The sequence below is a fragment of the Alligator sinensis genome, unplaced genomic scaffold (assembly GCF_000455745.1).
Source record: "Alligator sinensis unplaced genomic scaffold, ASM45574v1 scaffold1216_1, whole genome shotgun sequence".
Classification (NCBI taxonomy): domain Eukaryota; kingdom Metazoa; phylum Chordata; order Crocodylia; family Alligatoridae; genus Alligator; species Alligator sinensis.
In genome coordinates, this window is record NW_005842018.1 from 2,224,090 (window position 1) to 2,246,745 (window position 22,656).

A 22,656-nucleotide genomic window follows, 5' to 3' on the forward strand; every position below is an offset into this window, starting at 1 on the left:
GCGGGGTAGGAAAAGCACAGCCCTGGGGCTGGGGCCAGCAGCCGGACTTTCCCAGCCCCAGGGCTGTCCTGGGAACGGTGCAGAAGTTCTCGCTGAACCTGATCTAAGTTAGACTACCTCGGAGGTACACTTAGATTAGATTGGGTTAGCCATTTTTAGTCTGATGTAACTGTCCTGAACATCTGTGTACAGTTCACATTTAGATCAACCAAACTAGGAATCTAAATGGAAGGTCTGCACCTGTGTGAACTAAGTTAGATTGAGTGGCCATTTTTAACGCGATCTTACCTCCCCTTTCCCTAACCTCCCTGAATGTCTGTATGTACCCTGAGAGATACCATTAGAAATGGTTAGTATTTACAATATTGATGTTCTTTGAACATCTGAAATGTTGCATGGGTGCGGTCAGTGTGACTTCTTTAGACTTCGGTGGATGCTGGATCAGGTCCCAGAAAAGCAAAGCATTAAGATTGTTCCTTTTAGGAGGAAGCTGATAAGTACGATGTTGGCACACATTCACACCCGCAGGCCTGGAGCACAGAAGGGTGGGTAGCAGCACCAGTACTGAACAGCAGCTTTGGTTTCCTTTGACCATACTGAACTCTCTCCATTAAATTCACCCATCCAATTTACCTTTGTGTTCTTTCACTTGTTTTATCTAATGCCAAACTGAATGGACTGTGACAAATTTGTCATGACAGTACCTCTCCTGTTAAAAATAAATGTGGGTTAGGAAAAGCCTATGCCTCTTGCAAAGAATTCCAGGTTTCTGTCTATCTTAATGCAAGATAACAAAATGTCAGGTGTAAAGGAGCCAGCCACCATAGTAACCTGGGTTGTTTTGCACATCCTGTGCAAGTTCAGAGTACACACTTTGTAACAGACAGTGGCCTGTTAAACTATACATTTCCCCAGAAAGCTAGAAAAGTTGCATAGGCACCATACAACCAAATTCATGTTGCTCCTGCTTTCCTACTTCTCTAACTTTTATGTTTTCTGATCTTTTCTAATCTTTAAGGATGACCCAAAATCCACTGAAGTCAACAGAGTCTTTCTGCTTAATTCCATGGGTTCTGTATAGAGCCCTTAAAGGGGAAATCGTGCTTACTTACATTTGCATTTATTTACCGCTAACTGTATTTTGGCATGAACGCAGCAGAGGGGTCAAGGTGGGGAAGGGGTTGTGTTCCCAGCTGTGCTGGTGTTTCTGTTTGAAGTGGGGATGTTGTTTTTCTGCTAGGCTGGCGGAACAGGGAAAAAAACCACCATATCTGTTCCTATCATGGCAGCTGTGTTTTCACAGAGTCAAAAAACATTTCTATATACTGAATTAACCATGCCAAATATTATGGTCAGTCCTTTTCTTCATAATCACAGTAGCCACCATGAATAAATCAATTAATGCTTTTATTAATTTATCTCCTAGGTGTATGGGCTGTCCAGGTGTCCACCCCAGAAGAGGCTCACAGCAGCTTACATTAAAAACCAGTTAAATTATAGATTAGATCAAAAAGCTAAAATAAAATAGTACATAACAGAACATAGTCTCCAAACAGTGGCCCTTATCTTAACCTTGCCTGCCCACGTAAAAAAAATCTTATAACCCAAGGTGGGATTCTGGTGGTTTGAAAGACTGTGTTGATTTTCAGGAGCTATTAATAAGCTCCTTCAGCAGAACAGTAATTGCTGTGCTCAAGTTTCTAGTTCACCCTCATGGTTCAACCCTTTGAGGGTTTACTTTGATTTGTCATGACTTTGGTTCCTTTGTCTTTGGAAGACCAGTATGTTTAACATGCACAACACTAGGAGATGCCTATTCCTTGTCTGAATAGAGGAATTTTGCCTAAGGCAGCTCTATGATCTTGCTTTTGATCTGCAAGTGCACCTCCCTGTCCTGAGCTCCAGGACCTCTGCTATTCCTTTCTGGCAGTGACCGCCAGTTAATCCCAACTGCGCAGTGTTACATGATGGCATCTGATGTCAAAATGTGGGCTAGGCATACATCGCAGTTTGATCTTTTTCAACTGCAGTGCCCCCCTCCCAATAAGCCTGCAGCATTTCAGAGGCTTATACATCCCCAACAGGACCCAGGCTTTGGCTTCAGCTGCTAGTGATAAGATATTAAATCAGGGTTTTTTTTCTTGTTTGCACAATAGCAAAACACCCAAAGGCTCTTTTACTCTTTTAAATAGGAGTAGAATATACAATAGACTAGAGCTTAAAGAAATATCAGATGCCTTAGAAATTGTGTATCAATGCACTGAGGAAGATGAGATGAGCATTTCTGAATTTCAAAATGTATATCAGCATCAACGTTTCCCCCATTTGGGGCCAACAAACTAGTCAACACATTGAATTTTGGCATCTCAAATTGGGGGTGGGGATTTTTTTAAGTTGTAAAATGTCTCCTTTTTGACCCCGGGGAGCCCAACATATGTTGTCCTACAGACCCCGGACCAGAACACATGCTTTACGAACTGGGAAAAGTGACACCACACAAAAAGAGAATAAAGCAGTGTTGGAAAAGCCACTCGCTTCCACAGATCAGCCCAGCAGTGCGATCTATAAAAAACTGTTTCAACTTTTAGAGGTATTCAGACAAACCGGGGAAAGATACCAGCTGATGCACATCTTACTACAGGGTTGCTTTCTCCATTTGCACACCTTTTTTACTTTCCCCTTAGATCTGGAGCTATCCTTCCTTGCTTTGTATCAAGTGATGATCCCCCCAGTCATTCAAACATTGTTTTCCAGCTCTGGGCATTCAAAAACAGCATAAATTTGGACCTTTGTATCATAAATTTGGTTTAAAAATGAGAGGGGGTTTTTTGGGTGCAGGAAACAAGTTGCATCCTTTTGAGTTTTTTGGAGTCACTTGCTTCAAGTCTTTAAGCTTTGCTTTGCAAGTACGGGAGCTAGAATAATATATATTTTTAAACATGCCATGCAATGTTATGATTCCAGCAGCTGTAGTTTTAAGAAAACACTAAAAAAGATGAGATTGCGTGATTTTAGCATTAAATAATGTGATCAAGCAGTGAAGTCTGCACTGCATTGGATCTATTCTGGTGAACCCTCCCCTGGGTTTCACTCTTGGACTTGCTATCTATGGCCACAATTTGGTCCTAAAAGGCACATCCAGTAGACAGCAATATTCTCTTAGGGATGGGAAAGAAGTGCAGTTCTTGTGTGTGTATCAGACCTCTGACCCCATGTCATACTTGCATCCATCAGTTCCTCTTAGCTCTTATTTTGAGCGTGCCGGAGCTTACCTCTGGCCACTCAGGCTTGAAGAGCCATGCTGTTGGGAAAAGAGCATGCTCTGATCCTCTTCTTACCCTCCCTCCCATCCTCATCTCCCTTTTTAGATTACCCATTTCTGTTGCTGAAGCTTATTCATGAATCCAGCCAAAACTGTAAAGAAAAAAAATGTGAGTTTTCCATGCCCAAGGATGTCTATTACCATAAACGTGCTCCTTCCTTAATATTAATCCACTTCAATTTATTACTTTTACAAGCTAATTGTATACAGCACAATGTGTTGCTTTCCCCTCTGAAACTCAGGTATTGCACTCAGTTAAAACACACACACGTACATAAAGGATAATACAGAGTAACGAAGGATACGTTTTCTAATTTCTTCCTAATTACTTGGCCAGTAAGAGTATATAATTTGCTGGTCAGTGTAGCAAAACAGCAGTATTTATGTGGCGTTGCAGATGTAATTAGATAATGCAGGGTAGCAAGGGACACATTTTCTAATTTCTAATTTCAGAATTAATTGTACTTAAAAGATGCAAAAAGTAAATTGCCATATGACCGATGCACTGTAGTTTAGAAGACAGAAATAATCATGCATTTACCTTGTAATGTGTGGTTTTTGCTATGTAATTACCTTTCCCATGACCTAATTATTAACCTAGAATTAAATGGTCAAGAGCTACTATAATAATATTAAAGACCCATTGCATGATATTGAGTGTCCTTTAATTTAAATGTTTGCACAAGATAAATTCATCCAAGACTGCTTCTGCCCTGTCAACATTAAGTCAAATATGGCTCTGGTAGTCAAACTGAAGTTCAAGTTTCAAGAGTAAAAGAATAGCTAACGAATAACTAAAGACAGACCATTGGGAGATGAAGTTTTGCTCCCGCTCTTACAAACTTTGCTTGTTAATATGCGTTTTACCTGTTATCACTGTCATTGTCTTAAAGATTTGCATTGTGTAGCGCATTTAGCTAGCTAGCAGCAAAAGTCAGGAGTGTCTGCAGTTCTCTTAGACACATGTCTTAAGAGAAGTACTAAGTGGTTGCATTACAGATAAGCACAAGCTATAAAATCTGAGCATGAATCTTGTATATTCCCAGTACTTGCAGGTCTTTGCCATGAAGGTTTTGAATTGGACCTAGGTGTCACAAATGTATTTAGAGACAAGTTCTAGTCTCACTGAAATCAACAGCTGGACTTCCATAAACTTCAAAGCAGAGCATGAACAGACCCTTAACAGGCACTAACACTTAGGCAGAGGGAAGGATAGAGATCCACCTTGCAGACTAAATCAGAGATGCAATAGCTTTTGTGAGCCTGAGCTCACTTACAGCCAGATTCTGCATCCTTTGCTCACATAGAGTTGCTCATTACTCCATCATTAGTCCTTGTAGGCTACTTTCTGGTTAAGATATTGCTAAATACGAGTCAGGGAAGTAGGATTTGTCCCTTAGGGAATACAAATAAAGAAAATCAAAGTTTGAAAGGGGTAGGTAGACATTTTTCTTGTCTGGGCCTTGGAAGTCATTCTTTGTATGGCTCAAGTCCTCTCTGCCTTTTCCTTAACCAGAAACATTGTCGAACCCAGGGGAAGAGAGAATCCCAGGGTTAGCTTTCACAGGGAGTCTTGAGCCTGGCAGCGTTATTCAATGTACGTTCCAAGCCCATGTCCTCCTGCCCCACTTTAGCTGTCAGAAATGTGTTCAGAGGGAGAAGGACAGGATGGTGATCCAGAAAAAACAACTTTCCTGAACCCTGAAGATTAAAAACTATTTAAAAACCCTCCTCCTCCTGGTGCGTTGTGTTCCACGATTATAACATGCAGAATGGGCTGATGGTCTTTCAGGATTTCCAGCCCACACACCAGGACAGGCTGTTCTGAGTTATACATCCCCGTTGCTTCCACAGTCCAGTGAAAAGAAAATATCAGTGAATATGCTGGGTCAGTGCACTCGCTCTCCGTGGTTTCATGTTTAGTCCTCCAAGCCAGCTTCCCAGATGTCCACTTCAGTCCCTCCCCTCTGCTTTTCATTGAGCAATTATTTAGACAAGCTCTAAGAGTTTATTTGAATCCTCCTAAGTCGTCAGCCCCCTTCATTTTGCTAGCTCCTTCTAATCCCTCCTAGTTGATAAATTCCTTTGTTAGAGAGAGAGCGACTGAACTGGGTATTTAATCAAGTGCATATAGGCCTTCTCCATTGTAGTCTTCATTACCTTTCCATTTCATCCTTGCGGTGTTCCTGTAAAATGAGGAAGATGAGGCAGAAGGTTAAGTGACTTGACCAAAGTCATGCAAGGAGTCTGGCTAAACCACAACATGAACACAAACTTCCCAAATCCTAATCAAGAGACCTCTTGACGAGACCATCCTTCCATTCCTTAACCTGGTCTCACTGGTTTCATGAATAATTACAATTCATGTAGTATCTGCAGATAGGCACCTGAAGCAAACATGCATGAAACAATCGTAGCTGAGCACCCAATTCTAAGGAGCACTTGTAGATAGCTAACGCCATCAATTGCTTGGAGCACATGTGTCCTTGCCTTTCAGAGTCCCAACGAACAGCAGCAACATCCAGATAAGATTGCAAGCAGAGAATGCAGCTGAGAAGATAAATAATATGTTTGTAAAAGCAGTTTGGCAACAGCAGTTTATGTGGGTTGTGAAGTCAGGAGGTCCAGTCCTGAAGGATTTAGAAGGGAACAGGTCATTCATTGTCTGTATTTCAGCCTTAAAGGGTATCCCTTTATGAGTCTTTTGTCTAATTTAGTCTCTAATTCAATAAGCAGTTAGTTTTCCAGAGTAATTATTCTGGCTACCCACTTTATTCCTGTGCAACAAACCATCTCCCAGAACCTATTTGCAGGATGTGTTTGGAAGTTAAACAACTGTTTAGGTTGTCTTGAAATTACTGCAGTGTTTTCTTTGTACAGCAGACACTTCCTTCGGAAGCAGATTAGCAATTCTGTAGTATTGCATAAGTATTTATTAAGGTAGAAGATCATTCATCCTTTCTTCTTTCTCAGCTAGAATTCCTCCAGTAGCTGCAAGGGGATACATGCCAAGACAAAACATCTGTTGCCATCACCCTCTTCATCTAAAAATGGCGTGGAAGGGAGATGGGACCATAGCTGTATCCATTCCTAGAACCAGAGGGAGCTCTACACAAGTCAAGTCCTTGCACTTCCATGTGGGAGTGCGGCTGATCTATGCTGAAGGACACAGAAGGATGGGGAAAGCCTCTTTGGTCCTCTTTCTGCTGTAAACCTGCCCCAGGGAATTCATCCCCACAGTGACGGCATTAGAATCACAGAAAATTAGGGTTGGACGGGACCTCAGGAGGTCATCTAGTCCAATCCCCTGCTCAAAGCAGGACCAACCCCAACTAGATCATCCCAGCCAAGGCTTTGTTGAGCCAAGCATTGCTTCTGTATCTGAAAGAGATAATCTCAGAGGTGGGAAGAGTTGTTTAAGGAGAACTAAGGGTGAGAAGAGCTTAATCTAGGAAGCTGAGAAAAGGAGAATGCAGGCTTAGTAATAGGGACAATTCCAAACAGGGCAAAGTGGCTCAGTCCTCTGCAAGAGGTGGTGAAAGCCACGCCGTTTGACTCCATTACCACGTGACAGGGAAAAGCCCTGGAGCACGATCTGTGAGGGACACTCCAGTTCTGGCAGGAAGCGGACCATGGAAGATCTTGTCCATCTCAGAGACGTCGGCCTCTATGGAGACAGCCACCTGTCTTTGGGGACAGGAGGAATGCTATTTAGTTCAGCAGTTCAGGAAAAGAACGAGCGTTGCTGTGCTGGTTTCCTATACATTTGGTCTGTTTTCATAGTATTTCTTGGTGGGGAGGAGCTCACAGACTCCACTTAGAGTAAATGTCACTGTTCTGCGTTCTTTGGAGACAAAGGCAGTCATTTACTTCATGATATTCCCACTCTGGCCCTTGAGCAAAAATAGCTATGTTTCTTCCTTCCCTGATTTTGATTTATGGATGACAGAATTCCTGGGCTTTAGATTGTGCTGTCCAGGAGCAATAAATCCCAGGGCTGAAGAAAAATAGGATGGGGCTTTCATTTTTTTGGGTGAGGCTAGGCAGCGTGGGAGCACTCTTGCTGTTTTGACTCGGAGCAGGAATCATCTGTTTACCTTTAACCAGCAGAATGGGGAGACTTTGATTTTTTTTTTTGTTCAAATTCACAAATCCAGCATTTTTTGGGAGGTGTCTAGTGTTGCAAGAGATCCTCTGGGACCCTGGGGTGACTGGACTCAGTCAGACCCCAGGTCCACATAATCTGTCGCTCTGCCTCTAACAACGGCCAACAACAGATGCTTCAAGGTAAAGTGGAAAAATGGTTCAGGAGGCAGGTGTGGGTGGAATGAAGGCTCGTGTGAAATGTCCCGTTTTATTAAACACCCCCGTCTTTCTGATGTGCTAAGACAGAGAGCACAGGAGCTCCCAATCAACCTTGCTTGTGATGTCCCTCATTTTATCCGCTTTTGTTACATCCATTTTTTATGGTAGACAAATCCCAGTCTTTTCATGCTTTCTTCATCTGCTGGACCGTTCTGATCATTCTCCTCTGAATTCCTGTGCAGACTAGACACAACGCACACAGTTGCCAGAACTGGTGCTCTGTCTTTCCTCCATTTAGTTGTCAATTTATTTTAATAGCTTTGTACTTTTACTTGCTCCTGCCCTTCCAGCACACACACACACACACACACACACACACACACACACACACTAAGTTGTAAGACTGACTGTAAAGGTAGCTTTCAACTAATTTAAGGATCAGCGATGACAAGTTCAAATAAATACAAGAAGCCAGCAAGATGTCCGGCTTTCATATCAGTACTTTCTGGTTCGTCTGAAACCAGCTCTCATATTTTCAGTCTGTATTAGAGAAGAACTCAACACACTTCATTTCTGGGTCATTCTAGTTTTTCTCTCTTCTTTGAAATATTTTTGGGGGCTGGGAATTGAATTATTCCTACTGTAAGCCAAGCCAAGTAAAACAAATTCAGATGCAGACAGGTTCACACAGCATTTTTCAATCTTCAAAAATATAAAGGGAAGCTGACAGGTCCTAATTATGGCTTGAGTATAATCATGCTATTTTGAGAACACTTTGTTTGGACAAAGAAATGACACTACTTAGGTTCAGGATTTTATACTCTCTCCAAAAAGACAATAAAACCACTCCATTTTCATTATGTTTTCATTCGTTAAAAAAAGTGAAGTGCAAAAAGTCTTGAAACAGCACGTAGCAATCAGGGCTCGTGGTAGAGGTGATGTCTTTTATTAGGCCAACAAGATTTTTGCACCAAAAAAATCTTTAATTGCAAGCTTTCAGGCAACAAACACCCTTCGTCAGGCAATGGAGCAAAGGTTGTAAAAGTTTTCCTGGGCAGAAATGAAAGTTCATATATATTTCCTATAGGAAATATGAACTTTCATTTCTACCCAGGAGAACTTTTAGTCTCTCTCTCTCTCTCTCTCTCTCTCTCTATATATATATATATATATGTGTGTGTGTGTGTGTGTGTGTGTGTGTGTGTGTGTGTGTGTGTGTGTGTGTGAAAATGGAGGTGGAAGGAAGAAATATGAAATATGAACTTTCATTTCTACTCAGGAGAACTTTTACAATCTTTTCTCCAATGCCTCATGAAGGGTGTTTGTGCCCAAAAGCTTGCAATTAAAGATTTTTTTTTTTGCAAAAATCTTGTTGGTTTAATAAAAGACATCACCTCTACCACAAGCCCTGGTTGCTTTATTTTCTAGACCAATACAGCTACAACCTGGATACCTGAAACAGTATGCAACATCAAATACATTTTAATGATCCTTCCAGGATTCAGAGTAGTAGCAGAGGAAAGGGTTTTTTTTCCCTCTGAAAAATGTGATTTTATTTTGACTGTGTCCCTGTAAGTGTAGTTCACAAGGAAGCAATCAACTTAATGGATGCATCCATGCCCTGCCCTCTGCTGTACCTTTCATTGCTGCTCTGGGGGGGAGAGAGGACGGAGATATGTCTGGTACACTTCACCATCCCACCTCCTCTTTGATGAACAAAAAGGCAAAAGGCTCATGCCATTAAACTGGCTTTTGTGCCTAGTCCCATGTGTGCCATAGATCCCCGAGGTTCAGTGGGTTTCTAGAGGCAGTCAGATGGAGAGTCCCAGAAAATACAGCTCCCAGAAAGATTGAAACTCTCAGAAATTCAGAAAGGAGTGGAGGTGAGAGAGATGGGAGTTAGACACCAAGCTGTCAACTGTGCCTGTGTCCTGTCTTCAGGTGCTAATCATCATTAGCTGTTACGTAACACGGTGAGTTATTTTACTGTCGATTACCAGGCAAGACAAGAGGAGGAGCACAGATCTCCACAAGCGGGCATGCAGGACAGTGTAGCCCCCTCCCCTCTGCCTACTCTGCTGTGCTTTCATTTCCCCATCTGTATAATGGAGACAAAACCTCCTTCCACCCCCATTTTCCTTGTTCATTTTGATTCTAATTGCTTTGGGGCAGAGACTTTTTCCCATATATATCTGTACACGTTGTATAAAGAAGTTCCCACTACTATAAGTAATAGATGTTGACCAAATTGTGCCCACAGTCCCAGGCTCAGCAGAGAGACCACGGTCTATATGGGACTTACATGACCTATATGGGCTTGCTACCTGTTACTCAAAGAACTGCTCCTTGCATATCAAAGCTCAAAGCATAAAGATAATATAGTGCTGGGACCCCATGTACTATGGATAGAGAGAGGTTTCCAAGATTGTCAGTCCAGCTACTTTCATTAGCATGAAATACATCCAAAGCCAACTCTGTTGTTCAAAGGAAATCACAGTTTATTCTTAAGACCTCAAACCCTGGGAGCCCAGAGCTGAGAATAAGGACTTCAGTGCTCACTACATATCCAAAGCACCCTACTAGAAAAGAAGGTTATTTCTTTTAAATTAATGGGGCTTTATTATAGGGAATAATTTAAGAAAATGTCCATTGATCTTAACATTATTAAATAAGAATAAGAGCACATTGAGAATATTTTGCCCTTTTCGAATAACACCTCGTCCCTATAAATACGCTAGCCTTTCTGCTGAGTCAGTGTCCTGGTGAAGCTGCTGGCACACTGGCCTTTGGAAAGTAAATCTTAGGCTACAACTTGTAAACAGAGTTCCCATTTTCCAGGGAGATGTGCAGTGCCAGGAGTCCCTGGGCCATTCTTAGCCAGTGATGAAAATGTCAGCGCCACGTACTAGCAAACTCAAGAAACGCCAGGGAAAACAAGAGCAGACATTTCAGTCAACACTGCCTCGGTCAGGCGCTTAAGTGATGTCTCAAATGATCTCTTGGGCGGTTGTTATAGTTACAAATGGCAGCTTGTCCCAGCTATAAAACTCAAAGGGATTAAGCAGTTGCACTCTGAAGCTAAGCTTGGGTTCAGCATGAAGCTAAGCTTGTGTTCAGCAGCTCTGTCCTTGCCTTTCCAATCTCCTGGGCAGAGTTTTCCAAATTTCAGAAAGTTGAGGTTACCTGCTTTCCCCCCTGCCTTGAGAATGTGAGATTAGCCGCACTCTGCTGCAATGTGGCCATTTCATTGAAGGCCTACACATCTTCCACCTTCTTCCAGCTCAAGACTAGTCTTTTGAGCCAGACCCCACTTTGCCTTTCTGACTTGCTGTAATGAGCAGTGCAATAGATAGGAATGGTGACATTTAAAGTCACCGGACATTTAAAGACACTCTAGACATTTAAAGTCACCATCACTGACCATTTGACTTACCATGAGCTAAGTACAGACAATGAAAAAGCCCAAGGCTGAATTGATTCAATCGTCCCAGGTTAGTCTAAGCCAGGGGTGGGCAAAATATGGCCCGGGGGCTGGATCTGGCCCACGGGGCCCCTAAAAAATTTAGAAAATTAATATTTATTTGCTCCTGGCCGCCTGTCAAAGATGACAGGCGCCAGGGGCAGTAGGACCCAGGGGAAGCTGCAGGCCCCCCCCAGCCTTGCCCCCCCAACCAGAAGCCCCTGCCTAGCAGAGGCTTCTGGCCTAGGACTGTGGGGCTGTTCCTGCTTCCCTGTGCTGGAGAGGGAAATAAGTCACTTGACAACTTACCAAAACTCAGTAAGTGACCCTCTGCCCAAAATAATTGCCCACCCCTGGTCTAAGCTGTGTAGACTGAATCAGTAAGTGAGCGAACAGACATTCACTTTTAATTCTGGAAATGCAGCCACATGTCCAGGCCAGAAGCCAGCCAGGGGGGCGGTGTTAGAGCAGGGGTGGGAAATTATTTCAGCTGGAGGGCCACTTAATGGGTTTTGGTGAGCTGTCCTGGGCTTCATGGGTGGCCCGACCCCTTGACAGTTGCCCCGCCCTCTGGTCACCATATTGGGACTGAAAGTCCTGCCCCCTAACTCCAGACCTTTGCCACCAGAAGTCCCTCCCCTAACCCTCCAGAAATACTCTTATTTGGGAGAGGATGTTTGCCATCTTGGAACCAGAAAAAAAATCAAATCATACAGTAAAAGTCAAACACCTACTATAACATATTTTAATTTAATAACAAAAAATATTTTTCACAATTTGTGTTTGTGTACTGTATATAAAGGGTATATTGTGCACAATAACTCAGAAATAAAGTCTTACTCTTGTATATAGTGTGTGGGAGGTGTGGGGTGTGATTGGGCATGGGGGTATGTGGGGGATTTGTGAGAGGTGTGGCTGGGCATGTGATGTCAGGGTTATGTGTTTGAGGGGGAGTTGTGGGGGCAGGGTGTGGGTGTATGAGGTGTCAGGGAAGGTGGGGACCCCCCACATGGTGCACAGCCCCTGCCACCGGCAGCAGCAGCTGGTGGGAGCGCTCAGGCTGCTCGTGCCCCGCACAGGTGCTGGTGCCCGGTGACGCGCAGTTCCGGTCAGTGCTGCACGTGGGGGCGAGGGGCGCAGCTTGCCCGGCCCGCCTCTATTGCGAGGGCTCTGTGTGGCACGCCTGCAGCTCTCATGCTCGTGTGGCACCGGGGGAAGTGCTGCACTGGAGCCACTGCAGACCTGGTTTCTGTTCGCTTATACCAGCTTATGTGTAACTTCTGTCCCTACCCCCGCTGAAATGAAGAGGTCAGTTAACACCTTAGAGCACTTGTTTCAGGCTTTCTGAAAATTCAGGTAAGGCATCCATGCCTTATTATTTCTTCTCGGTGTTTTAAAATGGTTTCTTCACAGCTGTAACCATAAAAAACTTTTTCTTCATTTAAAAATCAAATATGGGCTTCTGGAGAACAGTTAAGATGTTTGTCTTTGGGCTTCATGCTTGTTCTTCATACTTCACACTTGGGCAAACATGGCTCTAAAAGAAAGTGGACGTTTCACACAGGTGGAAGGGGGTTAGCAAACACCAGATGTCGGGGCTACGTGTATGAGGAAAGCATGAGGGAGCAAAGTCAGCAGTCCTCGGATTACAAACAGAGATCACTCTCCTCCTAAAGTTTAAGACTATCTCCTCCATTCAGAGTCTCCACAGAGTAAAAGACCTTGACTCTTCCCAAGAAAACACACACCATCTTATATTTAGTGATGGGCAGCCATCTTGCCATGCTTCTCCCCCTCCTTTCTCTCAGTTTGGCACTGTACACAAGTTCGGAGAGCCTGGCTTTTACAATACCCTTGTGAACTGTACAAGTCCTAGGGAGAAATACTGACCCCCTCCCCTCCAGTGAAGTCCGCAGGAATTTTTACTATTGACTTCAGTCAGGCCAGGATCTCACCCCAGGTCTGTGACATGTTTCCATAACATTTAAGTCACCATTTAGTTCTTCTGACACAAGCTGGATGTGTTTTAACTGGGTACTGCTGTGTGTAACTAGTTTGCCCAATGAGAGGGCTTTTGAAGTGCAGAGAGGGGCTTTTCCATGCCTCAGCATAGCTGTGACTCTTGGTTGGGAGGCTCGTGTAGGTGGAGGTTGTCACCCAATTCCAAACTCAACTTGCCAAAACCCTTCTGAAACCTCTGCAGGAGTGCTAAGCAATGTGTCCGTTTTCTCTCTCAAGTTGCCTACCCACTGGGGCTGACTGGAGGAAGAGGTGATGCATCAAGTCTGAAATCTGGCCAGGTGAAGAGTCCTACTTATGGGTTCCTCTGCCAGCCAAGGGAGGGGTGTCTTAACTGTATCTTGTCCAATTCACACTGTACAGTCCTGGGGTACAGAGTCCTCCTTCCCAACTGAAGGGATGTCTCAGTAAGTCAGCCCTGTACATAGTTAAAAACAAGAGAGAGCTATGTTTGGCCTCCAGGTCCCTCTAGAGAGGGTGAATGAATTATTGCTATGTTTAAATACATGAGCAGTGAGAGGTAAGTGTTTGATGCTGGATAGGGTTTCAGTTTAAGAGCCTGTACCCAACTTTACAGTGGTAAAATGCAAAGTGGCTACACAACATGCAGCAAATGTGAACGTCTCTCCTATTCTCAGGGACTGATTTATAGCTAAGCTGTGAGATCTGCTGTAGGTGCTGATGCACCATTCAGACAGGATTGGGGCCAACCACTCTGCTCAGCAATGAAAAATGCTAGGACATCATTTCCAGAGGGAGCAGCTGTCATTTGTTCCATTGGGCATGCCAAGTGCTGCCGGTAATGTGTTTTTGGTGGTGCAGATCTGGTTTTGGAACTTTGTCTGGGATTTTTCTTTCCTGGACCATGTGCTGTGCTCTTGAGCGGGAAGCTGAAATCACAGCCATGGCTGTTACCTGCATGCGGTCTCTTTGGACAGCAGGGTTGTCAATGAAATAACCGGCTCTCTTCTACAATAGCAGTGAGGCAGGGAGGGTACCCTGTTCTGGAGAATTCAGCTACAAAGGAACAGGATTCACAACACGAGAGGTCTACTTTTGGGGCAGAATGCTCCCATTCCCTTCTTTGAAAGGAACCCGCATGTATTATCATGATATTCTGAATAATAGACATCATGTACCTAACAGTATGAACAAGGACAGAAGTTTTCATGGCTAACAAACCAAGACAACCATCCCCCAACTCTTATGTGAAGTACCATGGAAACCTTAGAGTCCATGCAGAAGGGGATGAGGCCTTGTTCTGATATGTTTTAGTGCTAGAAGGAACCTTATACTCTTTTCCAACTAGATCAGGGGTGGGCAAAATATGGCCCACAGGCTGGATCCAGCCCACTAAGACGGTCTGTCTGGCTTGCGGTGGGTTCCTCAGCCTCACCTGCCCCAGGCATGGGGAGCAGCCCAGGCTATGGTGCATGCAACCAGTCCCATCGCCCCCAGGTGCACAGCGGGGTTGAGTGGCCAGACTTGTCCTGGCATCCTCCATAGCGGTGGTTCCTTCTCTCTACCAATGCTCTCCACCACACTGCTGGACCTGGCCCCACCACCCAGGCACCCCAGCCCACCCACCCCACACCACACCCACTGCCAGGGGCACTGAACAGAGTGGGCAGACAGTCTCTATGGAGACCTGCCTGGTACCCGTGAGGTCAGGGCACATGGCCAGGCAGATGGGGATGAGGCCACAGGCGGGCAGGGAGCAGCACCTGGGAGTGGGTTGGGTGGGTGGAGCTGGGATCAGGATCGGGACTGCAAAGCGGCAACAGCATGGGGCTAGGGACAGGGGCCCGGGGCAGAGCCGTGAGCTGCTGGCCATGCATCCCTGCAATGGGCAGCAGTTTTGTGGGGAAGGGTGTGCAGGGAGTGGATTGCGGCTCTGCTCCAGGCCCTGGCCTTGTGCTGTCACCAGTCTGCAAGCCCAGTCCCAGTCCTGGCTCCAGACCTTCCTACCCATCCCGCTCCCAGACACCACTTGTGGTCCCATCCCATCTGCCCAGCCAAGCATGCCCTGCTCATGTGGGTCCCAAGCCGGTTTGCTTGGAGACCCTGGGATTGCCAGGTGGTGACAGCGTGGGGCTGGGCCCTGGCCCCGGGACACAGCTACTTAGGGAGTTTTGGTGAGCTGTTGTGGGGCAGGCTGGTGGTGCTGAGCCAGCCTGGTGGGGGTGGTGCTGACCTGGCTTGCCACACCTCTCCAAAACTAGCTAAGCGGGCCTCCGGCCCAAGTAATTGCCCACCCCTAAACTAGATCATGATATATTCTGGAAAATCTGGATTTAAAGACTTCAAACAATGGAGAATATAATTTTTTTAATTAGTAAGAACCTCTCATAACGCACAATGAAGAACTCCGTTTATCTCCCTTGGATAAATGAAGGGCTGATTTGGCTTTGCTGGGACTTGAACCCATAGCTACTTGATTACTACAAAGCCGAGCTTGATTGTTTATATGACGTTCATAATGTATAAAGGCTAGCATTGAAGCGCATATACATTCCAGTTGCCTTTTTCAGAAGAGCAGTCCCTGTTCATTATGTCATTACTACAAAGCTTCTTTGTGATTTTGATGCAGGAGAACAGAGTTCAGTGCCCCAATCATTCAGAAGTCAGTTTATGGGTAAAATACAGATTAGAGAAAAGAATATGCTTTTGTGGATGCACACTCTAAGAATGCGTACCCCTTCAATCATTGGGCAAAATGCTGATTTTTTTAATGGCTGTTTAACAAAATGTATCCCTTAGGACATAATGAACGTTTGAACAACAAAGATATATTATAACAAAATATTTCAGACTGCTACTTTGATGTATATAATTTGTGAATTAACAATAGACTTGCTGGGCGCTGCATTAGGCACGAGTCTTAGGCAGGTCCCATGACCATGCTTTCTAAAACAGCGATTCTCTTTCCATCCTTGTTTCCTCCCAATCCCTGCTTCAGTCGGCCGCACTCCCAAATTCTTTCCGTTCTTTCACAGGGAAGTAGGGTGGTCAGCCTCACGCGCAGCACACCTCCGGGCAGTCTGAGCTGTTTCCTGGTTGGCAGAACTTCCTGAAGCCCACCCTTGTCAGACAGAGGGGGAAAATCTGCTGCTGACTCACATATGCACATTAAGGCACAGTGGCCAAAGCCTGAAAGCTGCAGGTTCCTTTGCTGTATATATACCTACATGCCTAAGGTGCTGAAGGAGACCTGTATAGAGACCAATTCCACTTTGCTTTGGCTCTCCAAGATCACACGAGTTTCTGGTTTCATTGCACAAGTATCTTCTCCTGACAATGCTTTGGGCTTTCTATCTAGTGGTCGCACAATGAGATTTGTTCCTGAAGTTTTTAAAGACCAGGCTGGTCAAACAGCCTGGAATTGTTTAGACCAGGGATGACCAGGGAGGGGAGTACAGCGGTGCAGTTGCACCCCTCTTCGATGCCTACTCCACCCATAGCCATTTCTTGGGATAAAGGCACACCTTGTAGGCATCACCATACTGGTAGATCTACCCCAGTATCATGTCTCTGGTAGTGGCTTCCATGGGAAACTTCAAAGGAAGATGCATGTTGGTCTTGCAGTTAGTCACAGTGATCTAATCTGCCTCCAAGTGAAAGTCTTGTTTATCTCCTCTTAATTAATCCCTAATTTAAGAAAATGCAAGGGAAAACTGTAAGGATATTATCTAATTATTGCTCCAGTTGAGGTTTTGCATGGGACTGGAGAAAAATGAAAGCCAAAAGTTATTGACAGTTTTCAAAGAGCTAGAAGAGTTCACTTGAAATATGCATTATTTGAAAAACAGAAAACATTTTCCTCTTCCAAACACTCTTGGCCTTGGTTTGGGGTTACAGTCCTTTTGGTGTGTGTTTACTAAGCAACTTTGATGGGAAGCATGAGCACTGCAAACAGCTCCATCCCCAGCAAAACCTCACAGTGTGTCATCAAAGCGGACTAAATCCAAGTAGCCAGCTGCAACTGGAGGCTGTTGCTGCATTATCCTGCAGGGGTATTCAATTGCTGGTGGGTTTCCAAAGCAAATGAAATATTACCCATCAAAGCATGATTTCCCTGCCCCCCCGCTTGGTTCACTGAAAAACATTACAGAGCAAGATGAGGAAAAATAGCCTATAACATTAATTATCTCAGCAAGGATGTACTTATTTATTTAAATGTCATTCTTATGCAAACTCCACACCAAAGGAAGCCCCTCCAAAGCTCTGGGAGACCTTGATGTACATTTAAAAATCAGAATAATTGAGCAGGAAAACTTAACCAAAGAAACAGCATTTTTTTTTCTTCCACCCAACCATGCAGTGTTTGATCACCAGTCATTTAACTGTTGAATTGGATTTCATTATTCAGTATGTAGTGTAAAATTGATGTTGCAGACATGGTAGTCCAGAAATTATTTGAGAGGCAAGGGTTTTTTTTAAGGTGATGTCTTTTACTGCACTTGACTGCATCGTTGGGATTGAGTTAGACTAGCTTTCGAATGCAAGACATTTTTCATCACGTTTTGCATAATTCCCAGTCTATCACAGCTACAACATCACTCTTACCCTACCGTAACATGGAAGGTATTGAAATCCTCCGCTTACAGTGGAGACCCACTGAAGAGTATCTTGTATGCAAAAGCTTGTCTAACTGTCCCAACTATACAGTTAGTCCAATAAAAGATATCGCCCTAAGAAATTCTTGCCTCCTGCTTTATTAAGCAGTTAAGAGAAGGGTTTTCCTAGAGAGGACAGGAAAAAAAACCCACTCTTGAAATGACTAACTTTTTCTCATTCACTAGGGTACTTTACTAACATTAAATTAAACACCAAGAATTTAAACCCTTCATCTCTCTAAACTCTGGGTTAACATTATTCATCCTTTTTTAAATTGATTTTTATAGTTCTGTTATCACTATAACAGGGGAAAACCTAAAATAAAGGCTGAAACGAGGGAGCGGCGGAAGAAAAAAAAATCACATGATCATATACAGCAGAGAAAACTTTGCAGTTGAATCATTATAGCAGGGTACTGCAGAGGTGAAATGTCTTGGGTTATGAGAGAGGCACTTGGCATTTTACAGGCAAGCTAATTGATGCCATCTTAAATTATACTTGGATCATCCCATAGCTTTTCAGTTTCCCTTCAGCCTCTCCCATCCTCAGGGATTTCAAACTTCTCCACAAACCGTGGGCCCGTTCTTGTCTTGTTGCTGTGACTGCTGCTGAAACAAGTGGGTTTTTGCACAAAGACTGCTGGAGCAAGGGCAGCACCAAGACACTGCACACAGGGCAGAAGGCAGCAGTCAGCTGGTATAATACACTTCAGTCAATACTGGGAGGGATTAGGGCAGGAGGAGATTTTGCCCAAGGACCCATGGAAAAACCTTGTAAGGAAAAGGTCACCGAGTCCTGACTGTCCCTACAATGATGATAGGAGCTTGCCTTTTTAAGGTTTCATGTAACAGAACCACATAAAATACCCTGTATTAAAACAATAAGCAACTTCTCTATCTCGGAAGGGCAGATTTGAGCCACGTAGCGTCGATGTCTTGAAGGTCAGCTTCTTTCTGCTTTTAGAACAAAGAATAAAGGGCAGAACTGAGCCAAAACCTTGCATTTATACGGTTTAGCATCAAACCCTGGGTTTGAATATAGATTTTTTTTTTTCTAATGGCAAATCCCAGTCAGCTGAATTCAAATCCCAGAGCCAAATCATGCAGCAGAAATGGGCCAGGTTTCTACCTGGAGCTCAAGCAAACAGCCCATATGACCTAAATAAGCCTCGTTAATGTAATTTTGATAGCTGATGTAACAGACTGCCAATGCGGGCTCACCAGATTGGCTTGAGATACTTACCCGAGGGTAGAAACAGTGCCGGTGAACTCGGAGCGACCCCAAGGGTGGAGCAGGGGAGCCCTGCCCTGTGGAAAAGGAGAAGCCGATCTCAATCCCCACATTTGCATGGAAGGGGGGTGGCCCGGGTTGGGGGCCCGCCACCCTGAGCCCTGGTCGGCCGGTTTGCAAGCCAGGGAGGGACTGCCAGAGGGGATAAAAGCAGTAGCCGAACTGGCATGGGGGCTGCTGACAGTGACTCTGGGGAACGATGCAGGAGGCCTAAGAAGAGCTGGGGAGAGCTGACCCAGCGGAGGGAGCAGAGACCCCTCTGAAGAGCCTCAAAAGCCCTGGGAGAAGGCGGCAGTGGCAGTCGGCTGTGCCTCCAGCCCTGCAGCAGAGAGGGAGCAGCGGCCAGGGCTTGGGGCAGAGAGCTGGTGCTAATATTATTAAGATTTAAATAGTTTGCTTTCCTATTACAGGAGGTGGAAAGGTAGAGGATTTTAGCTGAAAAAGTGCAAGATGATGATCCAATTCTGAAAGTTACTGACCCACTATTGTAGGGTTGTGAGGCGCTCCATGAAGTTGAATGCCTGGGGCGCTATCACTTCAAAATGGCTTTGGCTTGAAGCTCATGTGTTTTTATTTCCTTTCTTCTATTCCTTTAGCTCATGTGCTCCTCAGTCCAGAAAGCCCTCTTTGAGGAAGAGGACAGGGTGAAGAAACTGCAGCAGAAGGTGGCAACCCTGGAGAAACGCAACAAGCAGCTGCGAGATAGGGTGAAGAAAGTCAAGAGGTCCCTCCGGCAAGCCAGAAAGAACAACAGGCACATGGAGCAGATGAACCGAAAGCTCAGTGAGAAACTCTCCTCCGCAGGCCAAATCCCACACATTAACTCTTTAAAGCAAGAGAACTCTCATGCTACCTACCTTAAAGTATAATGCAAACTGCAGTGCGAATGCTAATGATATTGGTGACCAGAGGCCTCATCCCACATTTATCATGTACTCCCGGCGGAGTCTTGCCTGCATTAGAACAGGATTGGGCCCATACACCTTGTCTACACTGGGCTTCAAACGATGTATGAAAAAAAAATTGAGCCTCACTTAGGAACGGTTCTAGATAAGGAGGATCCAAACTAGATTTGACTGGGCACTGTAGACAAAAATCAAACTGTCTTAAGGCAGCTTCTGGTGATCCCCTTCACACCTTACTGGGAAATATCCTGGAGAGGATCATGAACACATTTGGGATCTATTTACTCTGCCCAGCCACATAGAGTTTGAATGCAGATTATCTGGATCAATTGCTAGGCTCTAGTCCCAGTCCCACTGTTAGAAGCTTTTGCAGGGACTCCCCACGGGAGTTGGAGCAGGCCTGTGGAAAGGTATTTCAGATCCAGTTTGCAAGCAGGCTTCCACGGCAGCGTAGACAAGGCCTCCCATTTTGTAATCACTGTTTTGAGGTATGATGGAGGTTGCTGGGCAACCTTGGCTTTGCTTAGATACTGTAGAGATTGCGTCAATATCAACAGGGCATTAAAATTAAGGTAGTTTATATATGTATATATTTTTAAATCCTATAGAAAATATTTTTATTACACATTTGATATAGTCTAATTTCTTAAAGTATGAAGTACATTCTGTTTCTTGGTTATCTCATAAAGACAAATCCTCCACATTTTGTGTTAGGCATTGCCAAGACAGATTATTAACTGCATTATTAAAATGGCTTGGATTAAAGCAACAGTCCCACTGGCTGGCAGAGTATACCGTAGGTATATATTTTGGTGCATGGATTGGCTCTTGTTAGCCAAGTGATCTCCCTTTGTGTCAACAGTAGAGAAAAAAAACGGTAAAGGAAGATGTTCCAAATGTTGTCATTTTAAATATTTATTTTATAACCAGTTTAGTTGGCCTTACTACAAGTACACTTAATGCATGAGGACAGGGGCAGCCAGATTTTGCCCAACCCAGGGCACCGTCGACAATTTGCCAGGGCTACACCTGACTTGCATAAAATGGACCACATTGCACCCGACCTCCCATCGGTTGATGCTTGCCACAGAACTACACATCCCAGCATGCAAAGTTCTGCCTGCCATAGTCTTATGTGATCACCCCAGGCACAGCATGCTGGGACATGTAGTTGCCACATTATCACAGCCTCGAAGAGGCCATGCTTGGCTTTGTCGGTCCTTGCATTAGGACCCAGCAGGCATCTGCTCTTACATTTATGCAACCATTTGCTGGAATCCCAAGCTGAACTCAAAGGTTAACCATTGCTTTGGTTTTTAGGAAGCAACTGAGCTTTAATTATCTTCCAACTCTGCTCTGGTTGGAAATAGCAGCATATTTTGTTTCTCTTGAAATAATACTGGCTGGCATCTCATAAGAGCCTCACTCCTCCACAAGCGGCAGCAGCTTCAAAGTGTCTTCCTGTTAAGTCAGCACAATTCAAGTTGAGTAGAGGATTTCCAGAGAACTGCTACAGACTTGAGGCTTCCTTAGCTTTCTAAAAGCCATCAGTGGGTTTTTACTCAAACATAAAACCCGTAGGAAAGTATCTAGACTTTGTTTTGTTCTGTTTTTAAACTGCTGTTTAAATAAAATGAATGGTTTCTCTGGTATTGGTAGAAACCTCTTGTGTTTAATATTTTTTCAATAAAACTTGTCCTCTCTGTTATTCACTTATGTTTTAGAAAGAGGTTTGAGGGCAGATGTTACTAAGAGAACTTCATTTTGTCTTTGTTTTTTTCAAGGAAGAAAGGGCTTTTGATCAAAACAAACGCTTTCACGGAAAGTCTTCCTTTTTTGGTCCTCTAACAAAAAATTGGAATTTTTCATTTCAATTTGCTGAGCAAAATTCAGTTTTTTTCTTTGATTAAGTAGTTGTTTCACTTTTCCTCTTGGGGAAGAAAGTAAACATTGGAAGGTACATTTCTGTGGAGACCAGAAACAGAAATGCACGTTGCAAATCTGTTTGAATTTCCCCGCAAACCAAAAAAATGGACTAAGCAAAAACATTTTTGTTTCTTTCGAGGAGATTTTTGGGGATAGCTCTGAAGATGTGATTCATCTGTCTAAATACTAGACTCAGAGCCAGGAGCTCTTTGAGTTCTGTCCTGGGCTGCACTCTCTCTGGAGGTTTTTGTTATTTGATGCAGACCAGGATTTTCAACAAAATGCATGTGCATGTTCTATACCCAGACATGTCCGTGCAATTACATGCCTTGTTAATGTGAAGTGATTTCATTTATACATTGGATCCTGGTAATTAAAATGCACCTGTTGAGGCTGCAATCATAGTATGCCTGAGCCATAGAGCTTGAGGCAAAAAGACTGTTACGGCATCCAGCCTGATCACTTGCATAGCACAGGCCTTTTATTTGCAACACATAATCCCTGTACAAAATGCAGTCTTATGTAAATGACCTTAAACTACTTGACTCTCCCCGTCTGTAAAATGAGGATACTCTTTACCTCAGTCACAGAATAATGAGAATTATGGCACTTTGAATGGATTATTTGTGGACTCCATCAGCATGTATAGGTGACAGGAGACCCACATTTCTACACCTATCACTACTTTCCTGGCTTGTGCAGCATGACTTGCATTGCTTGAGAGGTGTATTACTGTTCTGAGTAATACAAGCGGATCTAATTCAATGGTGCTCAACTGTTTAGTGTGGCGGGTCGGAAGAGTGACGAGGGGT

General features: G+C 44.2%; 1 protein-coding gene across 1 annotated transcript in view; it reads left to right on the forward strand.

Annotated features, from left to right (window-relative positions):
- CCDC3 (coiled-coil domain containing 3) overlaps window positions 1–21,642 on the forward strand; it is a gene marked incomplete at its 5' end in the record, with an annotated part of 72,373 nt that extends 50,731 nt beyond the window's left edge. Inside the window, one exon of the mRNA XM_014519237.2 lies at window positions 19,610–21,642. Within this exon, the coding sequence (XP_014374723.1) occupies window positions 19,610–19,882 (273 nt within the window). The remainder of the gene's footprint in view (window positions 1–19,609) is intronic.
- Between the last annotated feature and the right edge of the window lie 1,014 nt (window positions 21,643–22,656).